The following is a 16,122-nucleotide window of genomic DNA, read 5'->3' on the forward strand; positions in this document are numbered from 1 at the left end:
CCAGTGAGGAAAGGGCCTGAGCAGATGCCTGGAGGGAGGAAAGACTAAAGAGTGGAGAGGAAGCGGACATGTTTGGGAAGTTGGTGAGCTGCGGTGGAAACACGGAGCTTGAGGTGCCCTAGGGCCTTCCACTTGGGGGAGCTATTTAATCAGACATTATGCCTGAGCTGCTCCAAGGGCAAGGCCTGGGAGGCTGTGTGTCAGCTTGGGCGGAGGCAAAGGGCAGGGCGTGCATGTGTTGGGGACGCCTCTGCTCCAAGCTGGGAGGTTGCACAGATACCCCTTGCAGATGACGGGAGATAGAGTCAGGCAGGGCTGTGGGAAAGGGGCCTCGTTGCTTTCCCTGCTCACACCCTAAACACCTGCCTTGCCCAGCCACAGTCCTGTGAATGGAAAAGCACGCTCCTGTGAAGCAGCGCCGGAGGGAGCTCCCGGTGATCATTTCACAAAACGCAGTCTCTACAGAACATTCAAAACAGTTTTTCGGAACTTTTTTTCCAGCAGGTTTTATTAACTAACAGCTCTCCTCCTCGGGTGTGAGAGCCTCCAGGATGTCACCAGGAATAGCATGAGCCATCTAGTCTGCGTGCTGATATCTCACTGCCCTCCCACAAAAGTGGTCCGCAGACCATGTATAAAAGTACAAAAGGTATGAAGCCTGCGGTGAAGAGCGCAGCATGGTTGAAGACACGCACGGACCCTGGGGCCACCCCTGGACACCTGTCCCACAGCTCTGCTTCGTGCCTGTCGGCACCCTGTCTGAAACACCCTGCCAGCCCAGACTGGGCTTGCAGAGAGGGCTGTGTGCCAGCTCCCCACAGAAGCAAAGGCTCTGGGCCCCCACACATGCCTCCCTACGCTCTCAGCCATGAAGAAAGTCATCTCCAGTCATCAGAGTCGGGGGCAGGCAGGCGAGAGTCATTCAGCAGCTGGTCCTGGCTCAGCATTGTCTGAAAAGGACACAGCCGAAGGGTCAGTTTAACAGAGTTTTGGTCCAGGCTGCCCTGCAGCAGCTGCATGGGAACTAGAGGGCACTGGGTGAGGGCTGCATCTGATGCAGGTGAACTGTATAGTGTTTATAGTGTCCCAAGAAACCCTGAGTATTGGATCAGAATAAACAATACTATTAAGATAAAAATAAATTGTTCATCTTAGAAATACATTTTCTATTTTCAGGCCACCGAAGGACTAGATCATAAGGGCAAGTGTGGTCAGATTCCTTTCATGGGTGGGCCAATAAATAAAAACGTTGAATAAAACTGATCCTGTTTGGAGTCAGGGAGACTTCCCTGTTGTGTCCTTGGATACAAGGAGAGTCGTGTGTCCCTGTCCTTGTCCTGTCTTCCCAATGGGCCTTGTTAGACAAGCAAGCACAGTGACAGGGGCCTCGATGGGGACAGACACTACAGCCAACAGGCTGAGTGATGGGATGTCCACGAACTAAAAGGCCTTGGGAGTTATGGGTCCTCAAAAACAAATCCTGTGCTCTGTGGCTGCGCTTTGTGGCTGGCCTTTTCCTGCCGGCTCTAGTCTGCCTGTAAGCCTGGCAAGGAGGGTATCATTAGCCCTACTTTACAGATAACTAAGTCAAAGCTCAGGAGAGAATGACACCCCAGGTCACAGAGCTAGTGAAGTCAGAGCAGAGACTTGAGCCTCACTCCAAAACTGCTTTTCAAGGCCGAGCTCCTTCCCCATGATATAGTTTGTCCTTTCGGGCATGCCAGATGTGCTCACAAGCCTGTCAACACTTTGTGATACCCACAAAGTCAGAGGCACGATAGGAAATGCATTTGTCTCTGGGCAGAGGGTGGAAGTGTCCACTAGGACAGGATGCAGCCTGGGCTCTAGGCTGCTGAGACAGATGATCCAGAGCTGCTGAGCATTTTGGTTTCCTCATCTTTAAGCCTGGGAAGAGGACCTGAGATCTAGTGTGCTTTAGCTGGCTTTGGCTAACAGCCCATGAGCTTCCCCAATGCCCTTAAGGGCTCAAGGTCCAGTAACAGGCCAACAGAGAAGGCCCCTGGGCTGCTTTCTGCCTCGGGGCTGTTTCAGGCTCAGGCTGTGACCCCAGCACTGAGCACCATTCTTTGCTGTTCTCCAGGCCTTGTGCACTACCACACCAAACTCACTGGGCCTCCCTAGCACCAGTCTGACTATGGGGAGAGGGTCAGAGTCCTACCGTAAGGCGGTGAATGTCTTGGGAGAGGAGCCCTATTTGCGTCACGGTACCTTCCGAAGGTGCCATCTGTAAAATGGGCAGCAGCCTGGTCAGCACACATGGACGTAGCTCGTGATTCACAGAAATGGCATGCAAGTCCTGTCATACTCAAGCCTGGCTTCTCCAGGGCATGCTTCCCTGGAGGGATGGGCAAGGAGGGGGCCGGGCCCTGAGGAGTGACAGGTGGGTGGAGCACAGGCTGCTTCTGTTTCCTGGGGAGAGGCATCAATGTCCCACACTGCATGCATACCTCTCCTGGGGCCCCACTGGGAACTGGCATTCAGGGTACACAGAGGCAGGACACAGGCTTGTCAGAAGCAGCCCTTCTGCACGTATTCAATGTTCCAGCTATTTCCAGGAGCAGAGAGCAGTAGCAATGAAGGCCTTCAGGATGCTAAACAGACTCACACTAACCAGGCAACAGAAGCTCAGACACCAATGCCCTGACATAGGTGGGCATCCTTCCTCACTACTCAAGAGCCTCCCTCCTGCCCCTCCTTCTCAGGTAATGCTGGTCTCTTCCTTCTTCCCTAAACCTACTTAGACACTGTAGATTTGGAAACATCCTCTGTAAATTTGGAGGGCACCAAGTGTAACCCCTCCCTTGTTTTATAGGTAGGAAAACTGAAGCCCACAAAGGGAACAGGACTTACTTGAGGGTGCAGAGAATCAGTGGCAAAACAGTTCCATGCAGGTTTTGAAAAGAGGCACATGCAGAGATCCCTGTACTGTGACATAAGAAGCAAGGGACAAAGCCTGCCCTGACTGGCTCTACAACTCCAATGGCCAGGCGTCAGCCTGAATGAGCACTTCTCATCCAGTGGACCTGGGTACCAGGATCTAACAGCAGCATTGCCAGCTGGCAAGCTTGTCCCGACATCTCTCACCTCCTGTGGCAACAGACCACGCCTGAGGCTGCTGGTAGTTTAAGAAGCGAATCTTAGCATAGCCTCCATCTGGGACAGAATCAGAGTGCCACAATGGAACGGGGTCATCAGGCCGTGCCCAGGCCATCAGATGGCGGTGATGTGGTGTTACTTTTCTGCGATGAGGCCCAGGGGATTGAGGGGAGCCAAACGCTGCCTGGGGGCAAACTAAAGTCTCTTGACCAGGAGCCCAGACTGGCAAGGCACGTCTCTCCCTCAGTCCCAGCCAGACAAGGCCCATCTGGAGGAGCCATTATCAGTCAGTCTCTAAATCAAGGGGACAGATCTCTTTCAGTTCTGCCAGCAGACAGACCAGCCCCCACCATGGTTATGAGCCTGGCTAAGTCAGTAATAGAGAAGCCAGAAAAACACGTGAAAGAACAGAGAGTCTTTCCAGCAAGGTGCCCTTCTTATCTCCCCACCATCCCCTTCACTGAGGGAGCTCATGCCACTAAAACCAATCAGCTTTGAGGTCTGCACGACAGATGTGCCGTATGGTCAGGACGTGCATGAGACACGAAGCCCCCTCTGCTTCACAGAGGGAAGCAAATTCTGGAGCACTGAGGCCACAGACCTCCTCTGAAGGCTATGGGAGGGGTTCCCGCCTTGTTCTACCCCCTAGTGAATCCTGAGCCTGCACCTGGCTGAGGACCAGGCTCAGTGCCATCGGCTCTTCAGCTCTGCAATTGGTAGGACTCCATTTCCAGCTACCCTCAGCTCTCTTTCCCCAACAAAGTTAAAGATATGTTGCACTTCTTGCTTTCCACATAAATATTGCTTTTATTACAAGAAAGAAGAGACCACCTCTGAAGTAAGGCACAACACAATTCCACTGTCACTGTGGCAGAAGTCCCTGTGGCTCATCCCTTTGATCTCAGCCAAGACTGTGGCCCACGGGCCTAAGGCACTTGAGCTTTTCCCTCAACTGAAGCATAGAGGGTGCCTGAAAGCTGAGCCTCGTGGGAGTGTCCATGGTCTCTGGACCTGCATCGAAGTTCATGTGTTTCCACTGGTGCTGAAGATGAACATCAAGACTTACTAGAAATGTAAAGGTGTCTTTAAGTGTCTTTCCTGCTGAGTCCACCTTTGACAATGGTCCCCAAAGCCTGGCCCCTTAGAGATGCAGCTCCAGATCCTGGCCACCCTCAGAGTTCAAAGAGAGACTGGCCCAGGGGTACACAATTGCTGGAATGTTCTCTGCGAGTCATGCACATGTGCAGGGGTGAGGTGCAGTTATATGGTGACACAGTGTTACTGTGAGCTCTCAGGGTGCACAGAGGGCAGGTGACAAGGGCATCAGCTAATCTGTCCCACCTGGTCCAGCCCATCCAGTTCAGGGGCATCAAGGGGGCTGAGGTCCCGGTAGCCACTGTAGACCCTGTGACTGTCACTGACGCCGTCACTAGGCTCCATTGGGCAAATGTAGTCCGTCGATTCATCAAACTTCTTTTTTCTTATGTTTCCAAAGTGTGAAAATCCTAGTTTCCTTGGCTAAAACACAGCAAATGTAAGATTATGAGAAGGCAATCAGGGCAGTGTGCAGGTATGACTGACAATATAATTAAAATTTAAGAGCAGGCCCGCAAGGAGAGGAATGATGTAAACTGCTCCTAGAAAGATTCTGAACAAAACAGAGCTCTTGTAAGCAATTTATATGCTGCAGAAAGGCCAACAGGTAAATAATCTTGAACAATAAGAGCTGCCCCTCCAATACTATGCCAGAAACTCATGCCTGGCTGCCCCACCAAAGTGACTTTCTTATTTCCATAGATGAACTGGGAGTTTCTTTAGAATGTACTTGAGGTTGGCACTTGAGGTGAAGCACAGAGAACTTGCCTCAGCACAGCTACTGGCACCCCAACCCTTTCCCATCTGAGCACCTGGCACCATCTAAAGGCATGTAGGATAGCCCCAGGTTGCTCCCTGCCCTAGCGTCACACAGCACTGTTTCTGCTTGACTCCCCCAGACATACTTCCTGTCCTGCTCCCTTGGGGAACGAGGTCTGTGCCTGAGTTATAGCTGGGCATGAAGCCTCAACACTACCAAGGATAGGACCAGCCTGGCCTCCAGAGGTTGCCTGTGGGTCTTTAGTCTGGGAAGAATGTGGTTTGAGGATGCTGTGGCTCAGGCAGGTCTAAAGGGCTTTGTGGGATTCTGGGAGCCCCAGTGAGTAGTGTTGGTGCTTGGAAGACCTTGGGACCTCTGGGTATCTGTGTGCTGGCCACGTCACAAAGCAAGACAAATGGAACCAGCTTCCAATGGGAACACTTCCTATGTCAGCAGGACAGCTTTGGCCAAGATCCCACGGCACTGCGGCACGCAGGCAGGCCTGACCGAAGGAAAGCCAGACTCGGAGCACTTCTGCTCCGCAAGATGAGTCACGGCAGCAATGGGGTAGAGGGTGAGCTCTAAGTCACCTGAGGATAGGTGCTTCCTGAACATATTTTCTAGGTAAAGAAACCTGCACTGTCTTCCTTGGACTCAAAACTGGTGGAGAACTGGCTTAACAAAGACTGGCCTAACAGACCACAAGACCACAGCAGAAGCTGCAAGATCCTCCTTGTCCAGGCTGCACATGCTGCTCTGGCTGCGGGCATCGAGCCAGGTGCTGTGCTGCCTGAGGGCCAGGAGGCAGCCCAGGGCCCACTCAGAAAGGGTCTGCAACTCACCCGGACTTTGGCTGTGGTGGTCAGTGGTGTGTAGGCTGGTGAGGCCATCTTCTCTCGCTTTTCCTGTTCAGCCTCTGGACCAATCAGGGCATTGAACTTGGTGGTCAGGTGGCGCCTGAGGAGCGTCTTTTGTGGGGGGATATTGAGAAGCATAGCCAGGGTGTCCCCAGTGAAGCGCGGCTCCAGGATCTAAGAAGGAACCAGAAACAAACCTGGCCAGGAGCAAATACAAATGGCTCGAGGGGAGGATGCCGAGAGATTGGCCTGTTGGGCTGCGGGCACCTCCAGAGCAGGGGCAGGAGCTCACTCACTTGTTCTGAGTCCCACTCCTCTCACTGGCTGGCACAGGACCTGACTCTGAGCACACACTAGCACATTTGCTGACTGACCACCTTGTTTTCACAGAGCAGCAGAGAACTGGGACCTCTTTGGTAAGGCTATCTCTCAGGATCTCCTCTGGATGACATCCAAGCCACCACACTTCCTCATTTCCCCTCTGGCTTTGTCACTGACAGATCTGAGTAGTGATAAGAATCATATTGCAGCAAGTGGGAAGCTGCATTTTTATGGCTTCCCAGTCCCTTCCCCAGCCCCACTCAGGGACAGGCAGATCTGCCTTGTAAGTGTTGGTCTTCATGCAGCCCATTGACCTAGAATCCTCAGGTCTCATGCCAAGGAGGTGCTGCCAGAAGGCATCTTGCTTCCATGAGGTATATTAATTCTCAAGGACAAGTTATCAAAATACTTTGAGATGTCAAATTATGCAAGAGCTTCAGATGAAGTACCTATTTTTTTTGTTAGATTTTATGTCTTGTCCTTAATAAATAAGTTTCTGAATATCCCATTTGCACCAAGGCAGGTGGGCTAGGCCAGAGAGCCACTCACAATAAGGCCTCCATGGACTCCACTCCCTCGAAGATTGGGTGCATACTCTGCCAGGTCCACAGATCGCAACCACTCCATCACTCTGTGGTTGGACCACTGTACAACTTCTGAAGGAGAAAGGTTACTCTGTCAGAGGGAGGAAAGTGAGGAAGTTAGGCTTAATAGGTCCCACCGTGGTCCTCTGTGGAGTCAGCCCCTGTAAGTAGCCCTGCCCCAGACGCATCACAACAATAGAAGACCCTCAAGCTTAGTGACCCACCCCATCTGCCAGAGCACCAGCCTCCCCAGTTTCCAGGAAACAGAGCTCCCACTGAATCTTGCAAGATCTTCCACACTGAGATATCTGAATCCAGAATTCTGTTGCTCCCTCATTTTCTGGCTAACTTTGAGATAAATAAATGAGGACATTATAGTTATTCTTTCAGTGATTCAATAGAACTTTAAAGATGACTGTCAATTACAATCCAAGTGATTTACAGATGAAAGATCTCCCTGGCATGGCCAACAATTTTAGGGGAGCACAGCTTAAGATACTTATTCCTAAGTGCTCTCACCTAGCACTGTGGTCTTAAAAATGCACAGCGCTGTGCTTGACATATACAAGACATTCAAAACATGTTGGTTGAATAAGGAGAAAATAGGAGATAGATGGCAAAGGTAACAGCCTAGGAAGCTGAGTTAATTTTATATCAAGGTTAGACCTAGTTCCCAGGAACAGAGGAGATAGGATGTGACTGACAATCTTCAGTTTGAGGGTCCACCAAGAACTTCAAAGTTCATGGAACATAATCAGTTATTTCTTCATGACTTGGGGTGCTGTTATTTTCCTATACTGTTTCTTCTGTAGCAAGACTGCTCATGGATCCCTTGTACCTGGGCCTGGAAGTCAGTTAATTTTGGATCTAGAAGTAGGGATACCTATTCTGAAATGTCTAGCTTCTATGGGCTCCTGTTCCCTCTCCTCTGTCTCTTCTCTTCTACTGTGACACCCATCTTTCCATTTTTTTTTCTGTCTCCCTCTCCTTTGCACCATATACTCATCTCCCTTAATCACTATGATGACTTTATAGCACGTGTCTCCCCAGTGGAGGGTGGGAGCTTAGAGGTCTATGGCTACAGTGAGACACAAAGTACAGGTAATGGGTGTTTGGGGCACCAGGAAGCACAAGCAAACAAAAGAATCCCAGGCACCATGATCCAAAAAACAGTGCTTTTATGATGTCATTCTTGTTTGCTCATGGTCGATGTTTCAGAGGTCCTGGTTCAGGGCTACCTGGAGAGATACTATTGTGGTCTCACCTCATCAGCTGGCCGCCGGTGCAGGCAGTGGGGGTTGAACTTGTTGACATGCAGCACGTGAATGGCACATTTGATGCTGAGATGATGTAGTTGGCTGGTGACTTTTAAGAAAAGTAAATCATTCTGAAAGAGGAAAGTTTGGTTGATACACCAGAGTTTCCAAAGTGACAAAAGACCTCTGATGTCCCTTACGAGACCAAACATAGACCAGTCAACCACATCTCAGGAAGGTGCACGCGGAGACACCAATAGCTTATCACAGTGGTTTGTACTCTGCTACTTGGGACCTCTTTTGTGACAAATGATACTATTTCAAGGCCTTAAGAATATATGGAATCAAGTTTAAAATGACCACTATGGGTACATGTGAGCTGAGTGCTCACAGGGACAACTGAAATTGAAAGAAAAAGTCCTCACCACAGTTAGGTATTGCAGCATTCGTCCGTCAACTCTAGATTCATGAAACTGGTCTTTGTACTGGGGTAAGCCAATATCATCAAGCCACCCTACAAATACAAAAACCCCAGAAGTGTCAGGATTCATGAGAATCAGAGAATGTAGATGCAAAAAAAAAGGGGAGCAAATTATATTTTGAGGTTCGTGTTATTCCCCCAAAAGTTTAGTAATTCCTCTGCCTTTTACAAGGAGACAGCTGTCCTTGAGGTACCCATTTAACAGGGAAATTCTTTCTACCCTTAGTTGCTGCCAGAGACATACTTAATATATATATGCCTGTCCTTACGTGTCACCCAAATGTGGTCTAGCAGTGCAGACTTCTCCTCCTGTTTGGTGTTGATGGCTTTCACTGCTAAAACAAGCTTCTTCCTGTGGAGAGGGTGCTTAATTCCTAGCTCCTGAAATTAAAAGATGAAGACCACATGTGAAATTTTGGCAGGCAATTTGGTCCTCAGAGAAAGCTGTGTGTGGGTGGAGATGCTCTGAGAGTATGGCAGTGGATCTCTGCACCGTGCCCTGGGATGCCAACCTGCAGCTACAGAGGGACTATCACCCTCCTTCATCCATCCTCCTGTGTGTGTGACAGGAGTGGCGGACCCTGCCCTCCCCATGCATTGGTTTGGGAAGAAATGGGCGCCTCCTCTCCCCAAGCTCAGCCCTTACCTTTTCCATGTCCTGAGGGGTGGCTGTCAATAAAGTGTGGCCAGAAGATACCCACTGCCTGGCAAAGATCACATACTGAGCCAGGCCAAAGTCCTCCAGCCATGCACACACACGCTCTGTGCTCCACTGGGCAAAGGGGGCATTGGCGTCACTGGGAAGCAGGAAAACAGCATATTCCTGTTAGTGGGAGAGCCTGAGGTTCTGAATCTAATCATGTCTCACAAAACAAAACAAAAAACCTGTTTTTTAACAAACAACTTCCATCATGAGATTGTGTTGAACAAAATTCCACTACAACACACTCATAGGAGGAAGACCCTAGAGTTTTCTTAATAACATAAGATCTGAATTTCAAATCTCAGGCTACTTAGAGAATGGGGCAGCCTGTATGACCCTCCTGAGATCATGTTCACATGTCCTGGGTGCACATACACACATATACATGACACAAGCCCAGAACTGTGGCCTCATTAGGCGGAATCATCTTTTTAGGAAAATGCTTAGAAAACTAGTTTTCTTAGCATTTAAGAGGGTCAGTTCTCTTAAAAAAAAAAAAAAAAAACCAAACAAAAAAAAACACACACACCAAAAACTAAAAGCAAAAACTTTCCAATCAACAACAGCTAACACATTACTTATTAACAAAACAAGAGGAACATTCACATTAAATTCAATAAAAGGACAATATGTTTTTTATCAGTGCTAATAACATTGGTCTGAGAGTCGTAGCCAGTATTAGAGATAAAGAAGAACAAGAAGTATAGCTATTAGGCAGAAATAAAGCCATTCTTTACAGATGACAGGACTGCCCATTTAGAAAACCCAAGGAAGCTCAGTAAGATGGCCAGTTATGAAATGCACATATAAACATATGTAACATATATGTTACAATACAAATATCAACAATTTTCTAATACCATCAATGCACAGATACTAATGCTGTTAAAACAATTTAAAAATCCCACTCATAGCAACCAACATTATAAAACGTCTAGGAATTGCCTTAACAAGAGATGTTTGGCCTTGTGTGATTATGTGTGGGGACTGCGGGGGTGGGGAGAGGTATTGACTACAACAGTCAACTGAGCAACATAAGAAAGGACATGAATAAATGAAAAGCTAGATTATGTTCCTAGACAGGATGACTGGGTTTTATAAAGCTATCTGTTCTTAAAGACATCCATTTTTCATTTAAAGTGTGAATATAATAGCACACTAAAAATACCAATAGAGTCATTTTTTTTAGGGGGGGATTCGACAGAGCAACTTTATGTTCATAAATGAGGATTTATAGAATATTGAAGATTAGATATTCCTTCAAAGACCAGAAAGAGTCCTTCAAAGAAGCCCTAACATACTAGATTAAAACATATTTTTTTAAATGCCTGGTTGAGCTGTTCTTAAAGTGAGGGAATTCCTTAAAAGATAAGCATGATAAGAATGCCCCATTTTAGAACAAATGCTAGAGATGATGTATACCCTGTGGCAGGGACTGATCAATCATAATCTGGAACCTGGGCTTTCATGGGTCCTGAAAATGTTTTACGAGGCCTGGAACTTACAAATTTTCTCTTCAAAAAAAGTATAAAATTTGAATATGTAATTAGAAACAAAGGGAATATTTAGAATTAGAAAACAAGCCACAAAAATTGCAAGTTTTGCAAAACTGAAAAAAATCACAAAATGTAGAAATATTTTATTATATAAAAGCTTGAGATACCTCTATAGTTTGATTCTTTTTTGAGACAGGGTATTTGTTATTTCAGAAATGGGATATTTATTTTAGAGACAGGGTTTTAGTAATTAATTATTTTTAGAGATGGGGTCTGGCTCTGCTGCCCAGGCTGGAGTGTATAGTGATGTAATCATAGCTTATTACAGCCTTGAACTCCTGGGCTCAAGCAATCCTCCTGCCTCCTCCCAAGTAGCTGGGACTACAGGTCTGAGCCACTGTATCCAGCTATAGTACTTTTTGACTCTCATATTTTGGGTGGATACTCTTTGACTGCTTCTTTATATGTCCACAACTTTATAATATTTTCTATGACAACAGATGGTTGATTTAGTCTTCTAACATGATCAATATTTATCTTTTATGATAATAAAGTTTTGTCTCACAATTTATAACTGGTATGGTCATGTACATTTTTAGAATCATTTAAATTTAGAAAGGCCTCTATCAAATGTCTTTTATATGTAAGTTGTAAAACTATAATGCATTCAAGTTTTCTAATGCTATGGCTAATCTTAAACATTCTTTGAATTGACAGTATTCATTTAACTCATGTGTTGTCTATGTCCTTGTGGCAGTACATGAGTTTTATGTTATCTTTGTCACTGTCAGTATATCATGTAAACTCAGCAAGAAATTTCAACCTTTTCCCAGTGGGTTCATATCATTCATCTTATATGAACAACAATCTAGAAGGCTATTCACTTTTTTTGTTTAAAACTTACCTCTTGCTCTTAGCAAATTATGCTTTTGATATGATCTGGATTTTTTGTTTATAATTTGTTTTTTAATGTAAGAAAGTAATTTCTCTCAAATTTCAATGTTCATTTTATCACTTTTGTTTTATATTCTATTTGGTTTTTATTTCATTTGTTTCCTTGTTTCTTGGAAGTGGGAAAAACAAACATATCTAAGGGACCTTTCAGTTCTTTTTTAAATTTTTTAACTTTTATTTTTTGCCTAGTCTTTGTGAACCTAACATTTCAGCTCTAAAGGGGAAATAAGTGTTTTTGAGATCATAATTGGAAAACCTCTGTCCTATTGACCTTTTCAAAACCACCTAGAGCTCTGGGCCTCATCTCCAGTAGTCTTCCCATTTTTTGTTTTGTGAATCCTCTCCTCCCTCCTAAGCCTTGAAGTGTTCACACAGAATCAGACCCAGCTTCTGCACCTCCTCCTCAGCTCCTCTCAGTGCCAGCATCTCCCGCCTCAGCCAGGGCACCACTGAACACGCTGGGAAATAATTTGGAGATGACAGAGAAGATGCCCTTCATATATAGCCAAACCATTTGTTTTGTTGACACATTCCAAAACATCTTTTCAAATTGCACTTCAAATGATGTAGCTGAGATTTCTCAAATATGCTCTTCTCATGGTAGGGGGAGAGCACGTGGCACATTTATAATTGTACAGTTCATAAGTGAGTACAGAGCACTGAGCGAATCGGCACAATGGGAAGTAGAAGAAATCCTGGAAGCCATTTGTGCAGTAGGAAAGCTAGTGAATTAAACCTAACTAAACTAAACATGCAGTGACTGCAAACCACAAACACACACATCCCACCCTAAACCCAAACTACATGTATCCTCAGGCTAACTTCCCCTTAACAAGTCCCGCAAAATCCCCACAGCTGCCCTAACACCATCTGTTATAAGGAAAAGCATAGATCAAGGGAAAGTTGCAGTAAAAAGAGTCAGCAGTCTTAAAACTGGTTGTATTTAAAATACCTCTTTTATGCAAAATTTTCAAAACACCTGGCCCGGTTAACACTATGATCAGACTCTCTCTGGACCCTGGAAGGGCTCCGTACAAAGGAGGGTCCCTGAAGCTTAAGCATCTTTACATTCATGATGAATCTGACTCACTATGCATGTAGGAAAAGGAAACAAAAAGGGGTCCAAGGTAGGGGAGCAGTAGGATTGGGGACCTCTCCTAAAGCTGGAATCCTGAAGGGCAATACACTCAGTAGATCAACTCAGGAAAAAAACACTCTGCAAAGATGGGATCCAGCCATGTGGCTCTAGAGCCTGTTTGCCTTAAACATTATACTTTACTGCCTTTTTCTCAAAAACAGTAACTCATAATAAACTCACAAACTAAAATAATTCCTAAATGGATTATTCAAAGTTTTTAAAAATCACAGAAAAAATTTAAAACAAAATGAAAGAATTCACAAAGTGGATAAACCTAATTCTATATCAACATAAAAATTCCATGTATCAAAGTATCAGAAACAAAAGTAAAATTCTGCCACAAACCTAAAAATACTATGTCACAATTATTAGACATGACTTAATATCTTAATAGAGAACAGTTAGAAATCTATAAGAAATACATTAATAATGAACAAAAATGCAGATAATTCACAAAAGAATTAAAATGACAAACATGAAAACTAAATTACCAATAAAAAGGAAATTTGGAGTTTCATAAAAGTAGAAAACTTTGAAAAAGAAAAATGTAAATACTTAATGCTGACAAGGATGTGGGTGTAATAGGCGCACTCTGTCCAGCAGTGCTGACTGGAATGTAACTCTGTAAAACTTTACCTGGGAGAAGAAAGCAAATAAAATGTGTTCGTCCATAATCTGAAAGAGAGTGCCTACGCAATGTTATCAATTCTCATATTTTTTTAAAAATCAATTGTTTTATTGAACAAAAAATGGTTGGGGCTGGAGGCTTTCAGTAACAAAGTACTTTTCCTAAAGAATACCAGCAACAACAGTTTTAAAGCTACACCTAAATATTAATATCTAGAAATTATAAATATTACCAGGGGACATTAACATATATCAAATTTCTACTTGAGAGTTATAAAGGCCTTTCTTTTCCACCAGCAAATTCATTTTGCACCGTTACGATAAACAAAGCAATCTCATCAGGACCTCTTCACACTTCTTCCCTTTCTCATCCACTGTTACGGTTAATAAAGGAGAAAGACATTCGCACAAAGCAGCCTTGGGGCTGGAACTGCAGTTTTTTCCTTTGGCAAAGAAAGCTACTGACCCTGGTCATCCCATACCCTAAAGTGACTGTCAGAATACAGAGAGCTCCCTAACCATGCTTTCCTACTCTAAGGACAATGCTGAGGGGTCTTAGGAAAGTTTTTATACCCTGACCCAATGATTCCCCTTCTAGAATCAATCCTTCAAGAACTAGCCAGAATTCAAACAAGGATGAATCATTCAAGCTTACTATAGCTTGATTTTTCTTCAGCTCACATAAATCAGAAACAACAGTAATATCTACATTGAGAAAATTGCTAAGTAATTAGAATATCTAATTACTGAATATACAGGTAAGCTTTCTCTGGCTCACTTTCTAAGGGCTCTGAATTGGTCTCTGACTTACTTAGACTGTGTCCTTAGATTCTCTAGCCTGTAAAAGCTAGTGGTCTACACATTCTCATGTTTCTTTTCAAGGTACCTGGAGTCTGGGGATACTCATTCAAAGAATAAATGGATCTGGAAAGGTCCCGTGTCTCATGCACCAGGAGGACCTGGTAAGACTAGAAACCTGTTTGGCAAGCTGGAGAAGTGGAGTATCATATCCATGTGCAAAATAAGCTAAGGCTCCCTTCCACAGGGGATGCAGGTCTGCAAACAATATGATGCATTTAGGGAAATGGCTTTTCTTCCTTAATTGGAATCTAGACTGTATTATTTCTGAGAACGGATATTTGCATCTCCGTACGCATCTTAACCAGCAACTACCTGTACTTTCCATTGGTATACAGCAATCTTGAGGGGACTAAACTGAAGAGAGTTACAGCTTACTTTTTGCTTTTTGGTTGGATATAAAATGTCACATTCAAATCCTGTGGAAGGCCCTCAGGAGTACTGATCTTGGCTGAGTAACTCAGAACTTAGGAGATACTGTGCTGGAGATGATGTTATTGTAGGGACTGCTTGACTGGGGAAGAGAATATGGAAAGGGGTTTCCCCAAAACACAGTAGTAAAGATTCACCTGTGCAGGTTTGAGGGGAGATACTCTTTTTCAGAGCAGGGAGATTAAAGGAAAGTGGGTAAAGCTAGTAACTGGAGGGTTTCCACCAGGGACACCTCTGGAGAAGTTTAACATTTTCTATGCTTTTGTATTAAGGTATGATGGGAAAAGTGACATGAAACTTCCCACTTTGACTCCAGTGCCATCCCTTTGTAACCCCCTTTAGTTAACATCCTACAGTAAAGTTTGGCACAGGATTATGAAAAATAGTGGCAGGTGTGGCCAGCTCCACCAACATCTTTCTGCAGAGTCTTTGTGGAAGGATGGAGCTGACCCAGAGGCAGGTAAGAGACAAGGCTCACTTTCCCGAATATACTAGAGGCTGTTGACTCTTGAATGGCAAAAAGCTCATGTAGTAGCTCATGTAATCCTCACGATAACTTTAATAAAACAATTGTTTTTGACATCTACTTTACAAGTGAGGAAATGGAGGCATAGAGAGAGATACTGTATAACCCGGTTTAAAGCCCACAGCTAGGAAGTGGTTGAGCAGCAATTCCCAGGAATTCCCTGGGATTCTAGAATCTGTGCTCTTCCTGGCTACACCAAGGCTATCCATCTAGTGTGTAAACCCACTGCTGAGAATGGGTTATACGTGTGTAGCACTGTTTAGGTGCTCAGGGAGGCCCAAGGGCCCACCCTTCTACCCTAGCTCCCTACCTCCAGCTGTAGGGAGCTTCTTATCTTTACCTCAGCATACCTCAGCATACATGCATGGAGCAACGTCCATGCATGTTGAATGGGCAAGTTGAGAAGCTCTGCACTAAGGATTCCTGGCTTCTATTTCTGGAGGCTGTGGGACAATAAGCACCCTCTCCCCACTCCACCCGGGCTGGGATTTTACACAACTTTTTGTAGATGGACTGGAGGGAACCTTACCTTTTCTGTCCCTTGGAGTCCCTGGTCCTAGAGAGTCTTGGCCCTGCGGTCGCCCGGAGCCCACCTCGTCGAAACTCTGCCATCCCCAGCGTGTCAGTGTTGAAATTTCCTGACTGAGTTCTTCGGATTCTGCATGGAGAAGAATCCATGGAGACTGTCATGGAATAGTTGGAAAGCCTACAGTCACTGTGCCTCCTCTTTTGCAAGGCCATGCAGGCCAGCACAGGGACTCTGGGCAGCATTGTTTCTCAGTACCTTCCTAGAGATCAAGGATCACAACCTATTGCAGCTCCTCTGCCAGACTCAAGCCTCAATTCTAATCCTGCCTCTGGGATTTGGTCACTTGCCATAAAGGTCAAAGCAAAGTTTGATGCCTTGTAGGAGGCCC

The 16,122-nt window shown here is 45.3% G+C and overlaps 1 protein-coding gene across 9 annotated transcripts in view; it reads right to left on the bottom strand.

Annotated features, from left to right (window-relative positions):
* Window positions 1-480: 480 nt before the first annotated feature.
* PPFIBP2 (PPFIA binding protein 2) overlaps window positions 481-16,122 on the bottom strand; it is a 144,823-nt gene continuing 129,181 nt past the window's right edge. For 4 of the 9 annotated variants that reach the window (XM_025355982.1, XM_025355984.1, XM_025355987.1 and 1 more), the window contains 8 exons: window positions 15,735-15,863; window positions 9,118-9,268; window positions 8,741-8,852; window positions 8,416-8,504; window positions 7,999-8,121; window positions 6,700-6,825; window positions 5,815-6,003; window positions 3,901-4,635 (listed from right to left, as the gene is read on the bottom strand). In XM_025355982.1, the coding sequence (XP_025211767.1) occupies window positions 4,441-4,635; window positions 5,815-6,003; window positions 6,700-6,825; window positions 7,999-8,121; window positions 8,416-8,504; window positions 8,741-8,852; window positions 9,118-9,268; window positions 15,735-15,863 (1,114 nt within the window). In that variant the 3' untranslated portion in view covers window positions 3,901-4,440. Of the gene's footprint in view, window positions 951-2,179; window positions 2,246-3,900; window positions 4,636-5,814; window positions 6,004-6,699; window positions 6,826-7,998; window positions 8,122-8,415; window positions 8,505-8,740; window positions 8,853-9,117; window positions 9,269-15,734; window positions 15,864-16,122 lie in introns of those variants that run through there. The other 5 variants (XM_025355981.1, XM_025355979.1, XM_025355986.1 and 2 more) reach the window with 2 other exon arrangements.

This window comes from Theropithecus gelada, chromosome 14, assembly GCF_003255815.1.
Source record: "Theropithecus gelada isolate Dixy chromosome 14, Tgel_1.0, whole genome shotgun sequence".
NCBI classification, from domain to species: Eukaryota; Metazoa; Chordata; class Mammalia; order Primates; family Cercopithecidae; genus Theropithecus; species Theropithecus gelada.